Here is a 16,977-nt window from a genome sequence, read left to right on the forward strand (position 1 = left end):
GCCATTTCTTAATTTTGTTTTTTACTTTTTCAAAAGGATCTTTCCAACAACCGCCTTACAACTGTTCCAGCTAGCTTTTCTTCTCTCTCTAAGCTGATGAAACTCAACCTTGCCAGTAACCAAATGAAGAACTTGCCAGCAGAAATCACCAGGATGAAAAGTAAACTTTCTCCGTGTTAAACTATTTAAAGTTGAATGTTGCATTTCATATATTTAAAATAAGCTATTTTGTTACAGTTGTCTTGATCCAGGAGCCCTCTTTTCATGGGCTATGTTGCACTTTGGCTGTTTGAGGTAGAAAAGGTAAACGTATTGAGAAGTCCGTTTTGTAGAACTCAAAAAGAGAAATGAATAAAGTTCCAATGGCTTTGGCACACCTGTACAGCTGAGTAGCTGATTAGTTTGGGGATGCTTGCCATGACTGTGTCTTAACCGCCACAAGGTGGTTAGACCCTGGTCAGAGCAGAGACAGGGAAGCATAATTGCAGCCATATGGCTTTGCCAGTGAAAAGGTCAAGGACTCAGTATCTTTTGCCTGAATTCTCAGAGAGTGACCTTCTGTTGGAGCCCAGAGGATCATATAATTGATTTTGTAACTTCAGAAGAGAAACAATATGGCTCTTTAGCCAACCTGTTAAGTAGCCAACCAGAATAAGCATTAAAATGACCTCATCGTGGTGTGGTTTTTGAAAGTGCTAGTGGAGTGCTTCTCTGGCAGGTCCTTCCATCTGGAAAGGCTTTGAGTCCAAGCCCAGTGATGTGTTCCGTCTGTCACAAGGACCAGCAGAACTACATTCAGCCTGGCTCCTCATTTTAAATAAGGCCTCTGGGGGAGCAATTGTTTTAGCCACAGAAACTCCCCAAGACTGTTTCCTAAGGCAAAGGAGGTTGTAACCTGGTCTTGGTTGGTGGAGAGAATTCCTATATTAGCTAAATCACAGATTTTTGAAGCATCAAAGTAAATGTTTTTAAAGCTATATTTTTGAGTCAATTTCTAAACACATGAAGTAAAATTTGATACCTTTTTCTCTAAGAGTCTTCATATTTTCTTTATCATTTCACCCAGAATTTGAAATTTGGCATAAAAAGCCTTTTCAGGGGTTGGTCCTTAACTTTACACCTGGCTTAACCCCCACATGTCAGCAGGAGATGCTTTTTCTTGCTTACTTAGGCCATTTGAACTCCTTCTCAGGGAAGGATTGCAACAGAAGAGAGAAATCAAGTTCTGTAAATTGTTTGGACAGTTTGCTCTTTACCTCATTCCCATCCTCTCTAATTACAGGATTTTCTGCTGGTCTGCCTCTTTATTTTTATTTATTTTTTTGAAGACTCAGCTCTACACATTATTTCTCTTCTCATTCACTCTACCTGGGAGCTTGTTTTAAAACATGCAGGAATTTACTTGGGTCCAACTCGGACATGAGCAGGGTCAGTCTTAGAGACAAAGATTCCCAAAGCTATTTCCTTTTCCCGTTTTCTCCTCCACAAAAACTGTGAATATTAATGAATGTAAGAAAAGCTGGGTAATCAGCCCTTGAATAATAAGACATTCAACACAACCTTGGGGAAAAGGATCATTTTCTCAGTGTTTTTTTTCTCCTGTCTTGTAAAATAATAACAATCATGGTTGGTTAGAGTCTGGTAATGATGCTGAGGTTGTCCATTCATTTCCCCACAGGCTGAGCTGGCATTATATATAACGAAGAGGTACTATCTCTCGTGTTACCCACTACCAGTAGTTTGAAAAGAATTACCAAATGAAGAATTTTAGAAAAATGAGAAGCATAAAAATAGGTTATCCACCATACTGCTAATGTCTCTTTCTAAGCCACTCTTGTCCAAGGGAGGAAAAAAGCTGAAAAGCACCCTAACCCCAATTCATATGGGTTTAAATGTATTTTGGCTCAAGAAAGGATAATGTTAGTAAGTGAGAGTACCTTTCTTGGATATTATTTATATATTAACTGAGCTTTTTGTAGACATATATATTAAAGCTAAAACTGTTTTTTGATAGCTTGAATTTATGTAAATCCATTGGGTTTTGGGGAAGTGGGGGAATTAATTGATTATAAGAATTCATTTTGCTGTAGTTTAACATATTTTCATGGTGAATTTGTGGTTCATTGTTAACAAAGGTTTGTGAATTGGCAAGTTTTGATCTTTTAAAAAAATCTGTTTTTCACCAATTATTTTCTATAGGATTAAAGCATTTGGATTGCACTTCAAATTACCTGGAAACTATCCCTTCTGAATTAGCTAACATGGAATCACTAGAACTGCTTTATTTACGGAGGAATAAACTGCGTTTTCTACCTGAATTTCCTTCTTGTATGTTATTGAAGGTACCATCTACTGTTTAATATAAAACATATTGCTTTTTGAAATACTATTTAATAGGATGTCTTACTATACAGTCACCTTTAAAAGTGCTTTTTCCAAAAGCTGTAATCAAATTAGTGATGCAGATATTATTGTTGATGTATACTTCCTAAAGAGAAGAATTAACTTAGTTTTAAAAATAATGACCTATTGTGTGTGTTCTGACCATTCTTCATATTTAGCCATTGATTAGCAGGTCTCTTAAGAAATATTGTAATTTTCTTTTTGGAAATTAATGCTAAAATCACTTTGTAATTCATGATATTTTGATTTCTGTTTATGAGGTTTTAAACACCCACTCATAGAACCTCAGAGTTGGAAGCTTTCAGAGATTTAAACTGAAATCTGAGTGGATACTCCTTGTACAGTATTGGCAAGAAGTGGAAATGTAGCTTTTCTTTGAAGATGTATAGGATGAGGCACTCACTACTTCCCATGTGATCTAACGTCTATTTCTCTCTGACTTCCTGTTCTGTGCTTCAAAATCAAGTAAAATAAATCTAATTTCTTTGAATGGGTTGTAATTTTGTTAAGTAACAGTGACATCCCTGAAAGATATTTATCATTTAAAAGATGATGAACTTAGTGGGACACTGACATCTCAATAGTCAATAAAAAGCATTTCATGTTTTGGTTTTAATATCCTATCATGAAATTGAAATTTCATTGAAATTTTCATTTCATTGAATCATTGAAATTCATGAAATGAAATGAAATACTTATTTCATTAAGTAACACATTCTTATGATCATGGCAGCTTAATTTGCACTTAGAAACTTTTTATTATTGGTTTTTTGTATCTTCAAGAAGGTCCCAGGCACATTAGGTAGAACCACTGTGGCCAGTTTAGGAGAGATTATGGGCAGGAGTTGCCCACAGTGGACAGGCATGATTGGCTAAGAGCTGCATCTTGAGAAGGAATAGCCAAACTGAGATCCCATGGCCCTTTGAGTACTTAGGATAGGGAGGCATTTTGGGGGACAGGCATTCAGATGGGAATTCAGGTAATCTGGATTCATTTATTGTTCTAGGCCAGGCTCTGTCACTAAATTCTTTTCTTTAACCTTTGGCAAGGCCTTAACCTTTCTTGGCCCAGGTCCTTCTACCACTCTGTGAATCTAGTTTATTGAATTAATTGCTGCTCTGCCCTTTCCCCTTTTATATAGCTTGGCTAAATTGTTTTTTCCCTCCTTTATTTCTGAAACTATTCTTCATAGAAGCTTTGTAAGAATTTTAAAATTATAACCATCTCTAGAAACTTTTCCTTTAAATCTTTTTTTGTTCAGCTGTGAAAAAAAAATTTTATTTTCACATTATGGAAAATTTGAGCAAATAGAAGATCTATGTCCCTTGTCAGTAATTTGAATTTTATTTTTGAATCATTTGAATTTGTTTGCCTTTAATTGACATTTCTTCTTGTAGATGATGAACAAATTACATTTACTAAGAAGAAAAGAAGTATGGATAACTGTTCTTTCCTTCTTGTAGGAATTGCATATTGGTGAGAATCAAATTGAAGAAATCACGGCAGGACACCTTAAACATCTTAAATCAGTCCATGTGCTAGACCTAAGAGATAACAAGTTAAAATCGATTCCTGATGAAATTACCCTACTCCAGGCCTTGGAAAGACTTGATCTAACTAACAATGATGTCAGGAGGTAAGCTGAAAAGAAAAAAACACAAAGGAAGTAGGGGATAAAGGGCAGGAAATAATGTCTGTTTTATTTAAAGAATTATAACTAATGTTTACAGACCACAAATAAAGATTTTTCTCAGGTATTTCAGTTATATGGGGCAGCTGAAGTGACTTTTGATGCTACTGCTGGCAGAGCAGTGTCTCCCCCACAGAAGCCCCTAGACTAATGAAGTGACAGGCTTAATTCTTGTCCTTCCATTCCCTAGAATGGACATTAGCCACTTTACATAATCAACTCCAGATAGTCTACCTTTTATAAAAATTTGTAGAAATTACCTTATAAAGTTGTATATTTACTTGAAAAAGGATCATGTTCTATGTTATATTCTTATTTTTTTAAACCCATAACTTTCATCTTAGAAAGCAGAAGAGCAGTAAGAAGTATGCAATGGGGGTTAAGTGACTTATTCAGGGTCACACAGCTAGGAGGTGTCTGAGGCCACATTTGCACCCAGAACTGCCTGTCTCTAGGCCTGGTATCCTAGCCACTGAGCCACCTTGTTACCCCCATTATATTCTTGTTATATGTATGTGGCCATGTCGGATAAGGATCAATTTTTTTCCCTGTCTCTTATCCAAAATCACATTGAAAATAAATTGGTCATTTGCTCTTAAAAATAAATGTTATTGTTTTCTTGCTTCCTCCAAAATTTTCTGTGTATCATTTCTTCCTTTGGCCCTTTTGCCACCCTTGACATAGACACATTGTTATTTAATGAAAATAAAAGTTAAAATAAAATAAAGACGCTAAACCCCACTCTGCAAATTCATGGGTGTAGACTTGGGTGTTGTGGCTCTTCTCCAGATCTTTGTTCCTAGAGAACAGAAGTCAAAGCATGTGAAGAGTGGCTGTGGTCAGCCAGTGTACCGCAGCTGGTTAGTAAATCCTCAGGCTCTCTTAAGTTTGGAGAGGAATTCTTTTTATTTAAATAAATGAGTGACTGCATCTGGGATGCAAGTGAGATCTCAGAAGAAAGTCTTTGGATTTCATTTGTAATATGTCTTCCAGTCCAAATGCTTTATTACTTAATGGGACCATTAGATAATGCCTGAGGCATGGCTGTTAAGGAGGGCTGAATCATTCAAAACTGGCTTTGCAAACAGATATTTTAATTTTACAACTCAATAATTATTCAATAATAGTATTAACATTTTTCAGAGCTCATTTTTTTCACATCATACAACTATTAAGTACATTGTTCCTTTTTGAAAGTGAAGCTGCCATTCAATGAGGAAATATCATAGGCCAGACTTACTCAGGCCTGCCTTTTGCAAATTAACAGTAATGTTCCCTTCACTGTCTTTGTTAGTTTTGCAGTCATCCATGTAGTTGAATTATATTTATATTTAACAGGGTTTGTTTTATTTTTACTAGTTTGCCCCATATATTAGGAACCCTTCCTCATTTGAAATTCCTGGCATTAGAAGGAAACCCTTTGAGAACTATTCGTCGAGAACTCCTAAATGTAAGTGTTTTTGGAATTTAAGTTTATGTTTTATTCATTTCACATTTAGCCGTTTATTTTGATCTTATGTAGAAAACTGCAGAGGTCACTCTGAGTGATGGTTTTGTTTTCTCCCCCATTTAGAAAGGAACGCAAGAAGTCCTCAAGTATCTAAGAAGCAAAATTAAAGGTATCTTATCTCCTTTTGTATTTTCAGGCTAGGAAAGCAGCAGCCAAAGCTTTTCATATTAAATTAGCTTCGCTATGCTACTTTTGATTTTATTTAATAGGAATTAAACCCCTGGAAGTCTAGAATCTGGTCTTAAGTCGTTTGAGACGAAGTATGTGATCATGGATTTATATAGATACAGATATATGGATGCATGCATATAAATATCTTTCAGACCAATGGTGCTTAACCTGGGGTTGGTGGACTTAAAAAAATGCTATCATAACCTTATTTTAACATAATCTGTATCCTTTCCAATCCTAAATATTTCATTTTATGTATTTAAAAGCATTCTGAGAACAGGTCTAGGCTTCACAAGATTGCCCCTGGTCTCCAGGATACAAAAATGCTGCAGAAGCAGGGTTTTAAACCATGTTAGACTTACTTTAGAAATTCATATTTTTTAATCTCTTGATTTATGCTGCATTCATTCCATAGATTATTTTTAAAAATAGCGTAGTCAAAAACATCTCCTTGAGCCTGGCTCTGTACAAGAGCTTATTAAGCCCAGTAAGTGCAGAGCACCTCTTCAAGAGATAAAAAGTCCCCCTTTTCCTGTGGTGTCCTAGTCAGGTGCAAATGTGAGATAAAGAGTTTTCATTTCTCGTATTTAGATGGGGCTCCTTGAATAAGTCTTATTGAATTCTTTCATTTCTTTATTTGAATTGACCAGTTGTTTTAGATACTGTCCAAGTTGGGTTTGGATTCAGAATTATTTTTGTCAAGACTGTGAGCCATTCAGGAAATCATGTTGGGTGGCACACCTCAATTCAAGTCCTGCAGCCTCTCTCTGACTCACTCCTTCTTAGCTCTCCCACTCTCACCCATACTCTTGTTGTTGAGTCGTTTCAGGCATGTCTGATTCTTTGCAACTCTATCTGGGGTTTTCTTGGCAAACACTGTGCAGGAATTTGCCATTCCTTCTCCAGCTCATTTCCTAGATGAGGAAACGGGGTGAAGTGACTTACATAGATCACACAACTAACCCATGTCTAAGGCCATATTTGAACTCCTATCTTCCTGACTACAGGTGCAGCTCTATCTACTGTGCCACTTGTCTCTATACAGAATAAAACAAGACCCTGACTCATGGGGAAGGGACGCTATGATACCTTGACATAAGATCACTTGGAGCATGCTCTGAAAAGGGTGCTTATGTCCCTAGTTTAAAAATATTTTATTCAAAACCTTGGTTTGAGCCAAGTAATTTTACTAAGCAATATTCTGTCCTCCAAAGTGCAAGAAAAGACTGCAGTTGTCTAGCATGTATGGCACAGCATAGTACAGAGGAGGAAACTGGCTTTGGCTGCTGAGCCTGGATCTCTGGGGTTCTGCTGCTGGCTGTCTAGGGACCTCAGGTCCTCCTATGTATCATCCACGTGAAGAGGCTGACTGAGGCCATTTTTAAAAAAGTTTATTTAATTAATATAGAATATTTTTCCATGGTTACATGATTCATGTTCCCCCCCCCCCCCCCCCCCGTCCCCGTCCCCATCCCCTTCCCTTCCCATAGCCAACGAGCAGTTCCACTGGATTTTACATGTATCATTGATCAAGACCTATTTCCATATTACTAATATTTGTACTAGGTGATTGTTTAGAGTCGACATCCCCAATCCTATCCCCATCAAATTACGGGATCGATCCTATTTTTCTTCTGCACTTCTGCTCCCACAGTTCTTTCTCTAGATGTGGATACATTCTTTTTCATAAATCCCTCTGGATTGTCCTGGCTCATTGCATTGCTGCTAGTAGCAAAGTCAGTTACATTCGATTGTGCTACAATGTATCAGTCTCTGGGTACAATGTTCTGGTTCTGCTCCTCTCACTCTGCATCAATTCCTGGAGGTTGTTCCAGTTCCCATGGAATTCCTGACTGAGGCAAAGCCATTTCTAAGTTTCCACATTCTATATAGGATCAAGTGAAGACTAGAATTTGACCAGTTATTTTACTTTATACAAGATCTGGTCAACAGCTCAGAGCTGGGATATTATTCAAACACTGTAAGCTGTTTCTGTGTATCAGGAACCATTTTTTATTTGAGCAGCATGTATATGAACAGCCACCTCTAGTTATCCTTCTGTGGAGGTGGAGGAAGAAGCTGTGACTCAGTGCAGGACTGAGTTGTTCTATTTCCCCCTGACAAGTGCAGATTTCCTTTATTTTTGCACCTTTGAAGTCAGAATCATCTGCTAGGCTGTTTAGTAATATGAGAAGCAGCAAATCTGTTGCTTTTAGGAAATTCTTCCTCAACTTTTTGCTTTAAAGACATTCAACCCGGAGAAATCTTTTTTTAAAAACAAAGAATTCCTGGCCTTATGTCTAGCTCTATGTGCCATCATTGTTACTTATAGTATTGGGAAGATATAGCCTCTCGTTTAGGTGGTGCATATTTTTAAGTGGGCCTTTAAAAAAAAATAATTTGCTAATCTTTAAAATGGCAGGCTTTTTCATATCACAACAATTTTAGGATTTCTTTAGGAAAGAGACATTTTTCCTTCCATCTTTGTACATTTTTTTGCTTGTTTTCCTTAAAGGACCTTCATATCATAATGAATATTTTTCATTACAATTTTTTTTTGTTTAGTCATGAAGATGAAATTTAGTTGTGAAATAAATTGTTTTCATTTTCTCCTACATAGTAAATTGTGAGAATAATTACAGTGGACATTTTCTCACAGTGCTTCCTGTATGACAAAATATGAATGAATTTGATGTAAGATCCCAGTCTAGCAGTTTTTTTGTGTTCCAGAAAAGGAATCCAATGGTCAGTAGCCATCTTCTGGTCTTGACAAGGCTACTCTTAACTGGTCTTTTTGCCTTGGGAAAACTCCCAATTTCCTGTCTCTAAAATGGGAATAGTGTTTGCTCTATCACTTCTTGTAAATCTCTTGGGAAACAAGGAAGGAAGGTGTGAGTCTTCTTGTTTCCACAGCCAGACTCTTGTGTCCCCATTTCCTCTCCTCATTTTCAATCCTTTGTTGTCCTATGTAAAATCTAAAAGAATGGATTGTCATAAACTGTAATACTTAAAATAGTTGTGGCATAAACTGTAGTGATTAAAATAGTGGAAGATATAAATTGTGATAGATATAAAGAGTGGATGAGTAAGTTGTGACTGCAGGAAATATGTTTTCACTACAGTGTTTTGTTTTTAAATCAAATATAAGGTGGTCGCCAGGGAAATATTCCCAATTATTCAAATATACCCAAGTCAGCTGGGTTTTATAGAGATTTTAATTCATACAAATGAGGAATTAAAGAAAAGGAGAGAAAGAATAAGAAAGAAATAAGTATGAAGGGCCTTAAGCCAACATGGCCTAGACCTGAATCTTAAGAGAGAGATCAGTCAGTCCTTAATCACTCACCACAAGATCTGTCCAAGCAAGAATATAGACACCAGTTCAGCCAGCCATCCTTCTCCAGAGAGGGATTCTTCTGACTGTCCTGAGACTCAGCTTTTTCTCTCCTTATAAAGGGAATTTTCTCCTATGTCTCCTCCCCTAAGTTCTCCCATCTACCAATCACAGTAGACGTTTTTCAAAGGACAGACCATTCTTAGTTCACACCTAAGTAGACTAATCTTTTGAGTAATTCACACCTGAGTAGACTAGAATCTCTGAGTAAATTTTCACCTCTTTGCTCCTCAGACAACACAAGTTGTCTGACCTTTATAGGTACTTAGCACCCCTTTGTATTATATCCAAAAATAGGCATGGCTTAAGAACTTTTTGTCTTACTATAAGTATGGGTTTAAGTACTTTTCATTGTTCAGCAAAGAGTTTACAACTTTATCTTCCCCTAAGGCATACTTAAGTATGGTGAAGTAGAGTTCTCACATTCCTGATCAAGTACCTTCACTGCCCAAATGGGGAATGGTCTTAACCCAGCCTTATGAAGTAGGGTCTGGGAATTTTTAAAGTTTCACAATCCCCCCTGATGATCATTGGGAGACTAGTCTCCCCATTGATCACCTATTTCCAACCTCACCATTTAACTGAAACTGCCTTTTCCACAGATTCAGTTATCTCTTAAGTGCCAAATGCAAATCTTCTTCTTTCTTCATCTCTCTCCGGCATTTGACTGTTGGCCTACCATTTCCTCTCGGATACTCTTCTCTGCGCCTTCTGTCTGGAGGCCTGTCTATCCACTGAGCCACCTAGCTGGTCCCTAAGGTAGGTCTTCATAGAGACAGATGTTAAGTCCTACTTTGGGGTTCAACAAATGAGTTTTCCCAAGTACAAGACCTGAGGAATGTGATGAAATAACAATCCAACATGGAGAAATTCCAAGGATTTGGTAGACTGTAAACTCACTTGAGTTAACTGTGTCATGAGGCCATCAGAAATGACTGCTCATAAATGCAAGTATACTATTCACTGCAAGTTGAAGAATTTACTTGTCCAGATTAGACACTTCGAGAGAGCTGTGTCTAGCTCTTCATGCTTCGGTTTAGAGAGAGGACTGACAAATGGGAGTGCATCTGGAAAGAGGTGACCAGGATAGTTAAGGAGTTTGAGAATCCCCAAATGAAGGCACGAATGGCAGGGGAGGAATGGGGACGGGCCACGATCTGCAATTTTCAAATATTTGGAAGAATCACAGGGAGAAGGGACGAATTTTATTTCACATGTCTTGGGAAGACAGAGTAACAAGAAGGCCCATTTTACTTCTACATTACAAGATATGTCTCCATAATGAAACCTAACTAAAAGTGGAATGAAAAGTCTCCGTTTTGAGGCTCTTCCAGCAGAGGCTGCCTGGGAATTTGTTGAGAATACTGAAAGACCAAAGATTTTTGTTCAGATGTGTATTGGGAAGGGATCTTGGGGATCACTGGGAGGAGGAGGATTCATGGAATGTTCAGCTAGTTGGGGATGGACTAGGCTGATCTTTGAGCTCTTTCAAGCATTGAGGTTTAGGATTCTACTAGAATTCCTAAGTATGAAAACAATAGTTATTGTCTACAGGTTAGCTTCTTTTGTAGCTTTATTCTTCTCCACTGTCTTTCCTATTTTCTTAGTTTCTTTTTTTCCTCCACAATGTTTTCTTCTTATTATATTCTCATTTTATATCGAAAGAAATATTCCAGCAATAATTTTTTTAAACTCTTACCTTTTGTTCCACAATCAGTATCATATGTTGGTTCCAAGGGAGAAAAGTGCTAAGGGCAATACCTAACTTCATTGCCTAACCTTTACTGCTCTTCAGCCTTGGAACTGATACTTGGTTTTGATTCTAAGATGGAAGGTAAGGATTTTCAAAACAAAATAAAACAAAACAAATCAGCCTCAGGAGAATTTTATTAAAATGATCTTTAATTTCCTAGAGACTTGATTTTTTTTCAGTCACCTTTCCTTACACCTTCCTACGTTTTCCCAATATCTTCACTGTGTTAGTTAGAAAACTGAATTGGTAAAAATTGAAAACTCTGGTAATTATCGAGCTTAAGGTAAAACCTTGATAATAAAGGGAACGTCTTTCTCTTATGGTCTACTTTCAGTATACTAAATAAATGAAGCATGTAAAGGTGCGAACCATATTAGACTGATTTTGGAAATTTGGATTTATGAAAACATACTTGTCTTGGGCTTCAAAAATAGACCCTTGACTCTTCCATAAACACTAAAATTCAGAAAGCACTTTAACTTTGAACAGTAAAAGAAAAATCTTAATTGCAGGAAAACTCATTAGTTTTGATAAAGGTTCACTTGCATAACATGAATGAAGAGCACCTGTCATCCTAACAATTTGTACTTTAAACATGTTGGTGACATTAATTTTTTTTCCAGTTATTTCTAAAAATCTGTGGAAACGAACACATTTTCCTAGTTAAGTAGTAGAGTTCAAATTTTAATTTTTTGTAGATTTTATTTTATTTTCCCTTTTACAGGGAAATTACGGATTTTTCTTATCTATGTATTGAATGTTGATCTTATAATCCTCTGACTTTTATGGTTTGTTCTTGTTCTAAAAATCTCTGATTTTGTGCTTCTGTTATTTATCAACCTTATCAACACAGCTAGCTACCAAAATACGTTGTGTTCAAAACATCTTCATTAGGCCATCATGTATATATTTGTATTTTACAGGTAAATACTAGAAACCTAAAGAAATTATAGTTTATAAAATATTGCCAAATTTTCCTTGCTTCGGTGTCGTTTTGGAGCATACTGGATTTTGTTTAGGACTTAGCTAAGTTCTAGTTGGTTTCTATACTTTTAGCTTGTTTATTGACTTATGATCCTCATCTTTAGGCAGATAGAAGCATGTTCTGAACTTAAGCGATTCCTTGAATGAGTTTGCCCAGCTATGACTTACTAATGAAACTGAATCTCCCTCACTGAAATAAGATTCCATAGTAATTAAAATCAGTTCATTCCATTAGGGAAAACTCAACTCACCAACGGGAGTCTGTTAAGGAAGCTTGCCTTATAAGAAAGAAGATTCCTGCTTTAAACTACACTAAAGTAACTTGAATGTAGAGCATTTAGAAGTTCCAGAGGTCATTCAGTTCAGCCTCCTCATTTTATAAATGAGGAAACTAAGGGCGAGAGAAATGCAATTCCTTGCCCAAAGTCATTCATCTAGCTGGTAAGGATTTCACAACCCTGCCCCTGTCTGGCTCTAAACTCACCCTCATTCCCACCCTGTCCTCCTTTCCACAGTGCTTAGTGTTAATGGTGGGAATTTCACAGGGTTCCTCTGTCCTGCCTCCACGACTGGCATCCCATCTTTGCCTGCCTCTTCTCGACTACACTATGACGAGGTGTCTGTCTACACTGGCTGCTCATGATCTTTTGACTCTTCTTTCACTTGGTTGGGCCTGCCCTCTCCAGTGTTCCTAAGCCTCTTCCTGTTCAGCAGCTCCCACGATATTCTCTGGGCCTCGACGATACCAGTCTTCTCTTCTTTGAGTGCCAACTGCCTTTTGCACATCTTGAACCCAATGTCCCTGGGCTCTCTCTGACTTCCCACAGCTTTCCCTCACCCCTCCTTGTTCATCCTGTCCCCCAAAGCGAAAACACAGACATGGCCTTGCCCCCTGTTGTCTGGAGCCCTGGAACATAGATGTCGTCCTTCAGCTGGTTCCACGGCTTTCTGCCTCCTCAGACCATCTGCTGCCTCTCCTGCTCAGATCTCTTTGGACCTGAGTATGGCCCCATGCTTCCCAGCCCCTTGTCCAGCCGCAGTATTTCTACTGACTAACCTCTGAATGTGCACAATTGATGTTCTTCTTTTGTCCCTTCCTTAAGAAGGGGCAAAGGACTTCAGCCTCTTGTCATCTTATGAGGCCCTGGCCAGGGTCATCTCTGGTGCAGATCTCCCTTGCTACTTCATATCAACAGAGATTAACTGAATAATGCCATAAAGATAGCACCAGGAAAAGGAAGAATGTCCCAAATCTTCACAAGCCACTTTTTACAGAAAAGGTAACCCAGGCATGCACCTACCTCACTGACTAGCTTCCCCACACCCGACTCTGCCTACATCCAGCTTGGTGTCCTTGGCCTTGCACGTTTGTTGCCCTGGGAGACGTTAGCCATGGCAGTGGATGGGAGTCTCTCCGTCCCCCTCGAGGATGGAGATACATGAATTGGATCAGCTTCACCCAGTAGTTGGGATTTCCCAAAGGGAGTTGGCTGGGGAGGAAGTGATGCAAGTAAGGCTAAAAATGGGTTCTTCTATAGAATCTTCTCAGTGTTTCCCTTTGGCAGTTTTCCCATCTGGACCCTTGCCCTTTAGTGGTTTAGAGTCTGAATGGGACCATTCGTCAGGATTAGGACTGAGGAGAGGTACTGGCCAGAGTCGAAATTGGAGCTCAGAAATGCAGACTTGATAAAACACCACCTAATACGATTCAGGAGGGAAAAGACGACCACAAATAAACAATGGACACAGCTACAGAGGCCTCTTAGGATTTTGCCTCTCTAGTGCCTGATTGGGCCCTTATAGGGTTGGGATCCATGAAATCTCAGCAGTCATTTTCAACTGCTGCTAGGGAAAGATATCTATGAGGTGAGGAGAGGGTAGGGTGAACTAGGGGGCACTTGGTAAGGTGATGCTGCCCAACAGGTCTCAAAAGATGTGAAAATGAATTTTTCTTTCTCCTCCCCCCCTCTTGTCTTACTTATTACCTTGTGGACTTTGGGAAATGGATTAAAGAGGGAGAATCAGGATTTGGGTCCTGCCAGCAGAGTGAAAGAATACTTTCTTTGTTGGCATTACTTAGCAGACTGACAGAAGTTCAAAAGATGTGATGGATCTTACAGCAGGCAATTTTGACCAGTAGCTAACAGTTGTTGCTATGGAGAGCAGAGTGTGGCTGATGAGAACTTTCCTCTTTTCCCCAGTGGAAAGAGCAGACAGAGATAAATCTATTAGATCATGGCCATCTCTGCCCATGGGACTTTTCTTGGGATGCTCCCTTTCCTCTGGTCACATCTTCATTCTCTCCCTCAGTCAGAAGGTGGAGAGTTTGCTGAACCTCAGGCATCAGTGTCCATTTGGATCCAGATGAGTAGTTATGCTCTTACTTTTAACTTGGGGACAATTTTTCTTCCTGATCCCTATGGTTTCTTTTCTCTGTAGAGTTATGAGTTTAAGCAATTATAAATTATTAATAAAATTCATAAAAACTCTGGGCCCTTAGTGACCTTTGGTTACTGAGCCAGATATGCCAAATTTTGGGTAGTTCAGTAGCCATTCCTGTCCCTTGTTTTGTTCTCTCTGGACCCCACCCCACTGATAACATACACAACTTTGATGCTCAAATATAGGGTGTACATAAAGAGAAAACCAATCAATATCAATAATTTTGAGACACACACACACACATAGATAGATAGAGAGATAGAGAGATAGATAGATGGATAGTTGGGGTTTTTTTGGGCAGTGCTTGTTAGCACACTGTATCCAAGGAGAGAACTTTGGTTAGAAAGTTTAAGCCTCTTGTTGGTTTTCCACAATTCTTTTTTTTTTTTAATTTTATTTTATTTCCCCCCAATTACATGTAAAAACAGTTTTTAACATTCATTTTTCTCTCTCCAATTCTCCCAATCTCCCAAATTCTCTCCCCTTTCCCCCTCCTCCCTTCTTCCCTCTCACCCTTTCCGTCCTTGAGACAAAAAGCAGTTTGATATAGATTTTACATGTACAGTCATATAAAACATTTTTCCATATTAGTCATTTTGTTTCCCAATTTGTGAAGGACAATCACTTAACACCCGATCCCCAACTTTACTTCTCCCTCTAAGCTTTCCTCTCTTTCTCTTTCACTTTGATTATCCTTTGCTTGTAGTTGTTTCCCATGTAGGACAAATAGCATGCTAGAACCTTTCATTTCCCTGACTAGAAAGATTGCGACAGTGACAGAAGCTGTTCCTTGTATGTCTCTTTTTGTCTTGCAGAAGAACTGAGCCTTGAAAGCTTCAGGTGTATGAATACAACTTCAGGGGTAGCAGAACATTCCTGAACAATGGATTGTTCCCCTTGATGTGGGAGAGGGAGAGGTTGCACCCCTCCATAAGGGGGTTGTGGCTTTATGTGGACAGAAGTCCAGGGGTTCAGTGTTATGTCATCAAGATGGAAACAGGTGAAGAGGGAGAACAATGAAGTAGGACAGACCCTGCTTGACTCAGGTTAGATGTATCTCACTCCCTTCTTCATAAATGAATATTCAAAGGTATCTGGTTACTAAGACCCTTCAAAAAAGCGAGGAGAAAGATGAAGAAAGAAGCCGGGGGTGGTGTTGAATCTTGTTCATTGGTGGGTGGGTTGGAAGTGAAGATAAAAGTTTAGTCTCCCAGATGTCTTCAGGGATATGCTTCCATGCACAGCTCATGAGCAAGGGATTAGATCCTCAGCTATTCCAGAACAGGGGATGTGAGGAGGGGCTTGCAAGAAAACAGCATTTCTTAGAATAGTGTGGTAGGAATTAATGGCATTCTGATTCCAAGAATCAGGGGTAGGAGCAGAGAGACCTCTGGTTCCTAGCTGAGGGAGGAAAGGATTAGTTTACATTTTTACAGTAAAAGTACAACTCTCCAAAGTTGGAATCAGGCAGAGGAGTGCAGTGGTCAGGTACTAGGCAGACACTAAGCTCATATTAGAAGCAGCTGAATGAAGTGCAGATACTTAACAATGAGTGATTTCTCTTTTGTCTTTGGCTCTTGGCAGTCTCCTAGGAATTTCTCATGGGAATCCAGGCCTCAGACTAGAGGCCTTCCTCTGGATTTTTTGGTCTCTTCTGGGCTGTTGCTCTGCTGTCCTCTGCTCCTACTTCATGGCTCTGTTGCCTGCTTTTCCAACGATAGGCCTTTCTGATGTTGTGTCACGACTTACCCTCTTCCTGCCATTTTCATTTTTTGTGAATCATCATTTTATGAAGCTTCATGACTAGGCCATGTAGGCCCCCTAGAAGGATAAGATAGTTTTAAAGAGAAAAGAAGAAAGCTGATGTTTTAGAGAAGCTTGTGTAGTGGCTTCAGTGACTTCTGTTTTCAAAGATAATCCATTGGTTAGTGGTGAGCCTGCAGGAATGTTGTAAAAAGTTAAAATTAAATCTCAATAATATTATTATATTTTAAGAGATTTATTAATGATCATTAGAAATCAAGGAATAAAGAAGATACAAAATAAAGACCATGTGCCCATGGCTGGTTGGCCATTTTTAGCCATCCCCACTCACCACCATCATTGCTGATTCTACATCAGAGAGAAGCTTCCAAAGGCCACGCCCTTTATCCTCTGTCTACAGGAAGTATGTAATGACAGGAAGTCAGTGGACTCTTGGGATCTGTAGTTCTTTTTTTTTAGGGTAACATTTTCAATCATACAATGAGGTGTTTTTAGGAAAACCTTTCACTTCTCATCCTTTAGTCACAAATGCTCCCCATGTGTTTAGAAATTCTTTTCACCAAAATTTTGTGGAGATGGGAGAGATTTTCTTGATTGGCCCTGTTGGGGGGATCTGAGCCTCAAGAGAGAGATTTTGGAGATAAGATTTCTTGGCATCCTGAAGATTATGTTCCCCCAGCATAGATCTCTGCTTTATACTCGTTCCATTTTAAATTCTCTTCCATCATTTTTGTGGTGTTTCTCTATTGGTATACATCAGGTGGGTGGGTCCAGGATCCATGATACATAAGTTGGGATGTACCATCTCACTGTTGTGGAAAGAGGAGAGGATTGATTTTTGGCTGAATATGGACACTTCTTTCCC

General features: G+C 38.7%; 1 protein-coding gene across 6 annotated transcripts in view; it reads left to right on the forward strand.

Moving 5' to 3' along the window:
* The window catches only part of LRRC40 (leucine rich repeat containing 40), a 48,203-nt gene that overhangs the window by 12,804 nt on the left and 18,422 nt on the right, over window positions 1-16,977 (forward strand). For all 6 annotated transcript variants that reach the window (XR_008915979.1, XR_001627592.2, XR_008915980.1 and 3 more), the window contains exons 5-9: window positions 37-160; window positions 2,200-2,342; window positions 3,868-4,040; window positions 5,454-5,544; window positions 5,668-5,713. Coding sequence is in view for 3 of the 6 variants with exons in the window: in XM_007480397.2 (XP_007480459.1) it covers window positions 37-160; window positions 2,200-2,342; window positions 3,868-4,040; window positions 5,454-5,544; window positions 5,668-5,713 (577 nt within the window). In the remaining 3 variants the exon portion in view is untranslated. The remainder of the gene's footprint in view (window positions 1-36; window positions 161-2,199; window positions 2,343-3,867; window positions 4,041-5,453; window positions 5,545-5,667; window positions 5,714-16,977) is intronic.

Source organism: Monodelphis domestica, chromosome 2, assembly GCF_027887165.1.
Source record: "Monodelphis domestica isolate mMonDom1 chromosome 2, mMonDom1.pri, whole genome shotgun sequence".
In the NCBI taxonomy this organism is placed as follows: Eukaryota; Metazoa; Chordata; class Mammalia; order Didelphimorphia; family Didelphidae; genus Monodelphis; species Monodelphis domestica.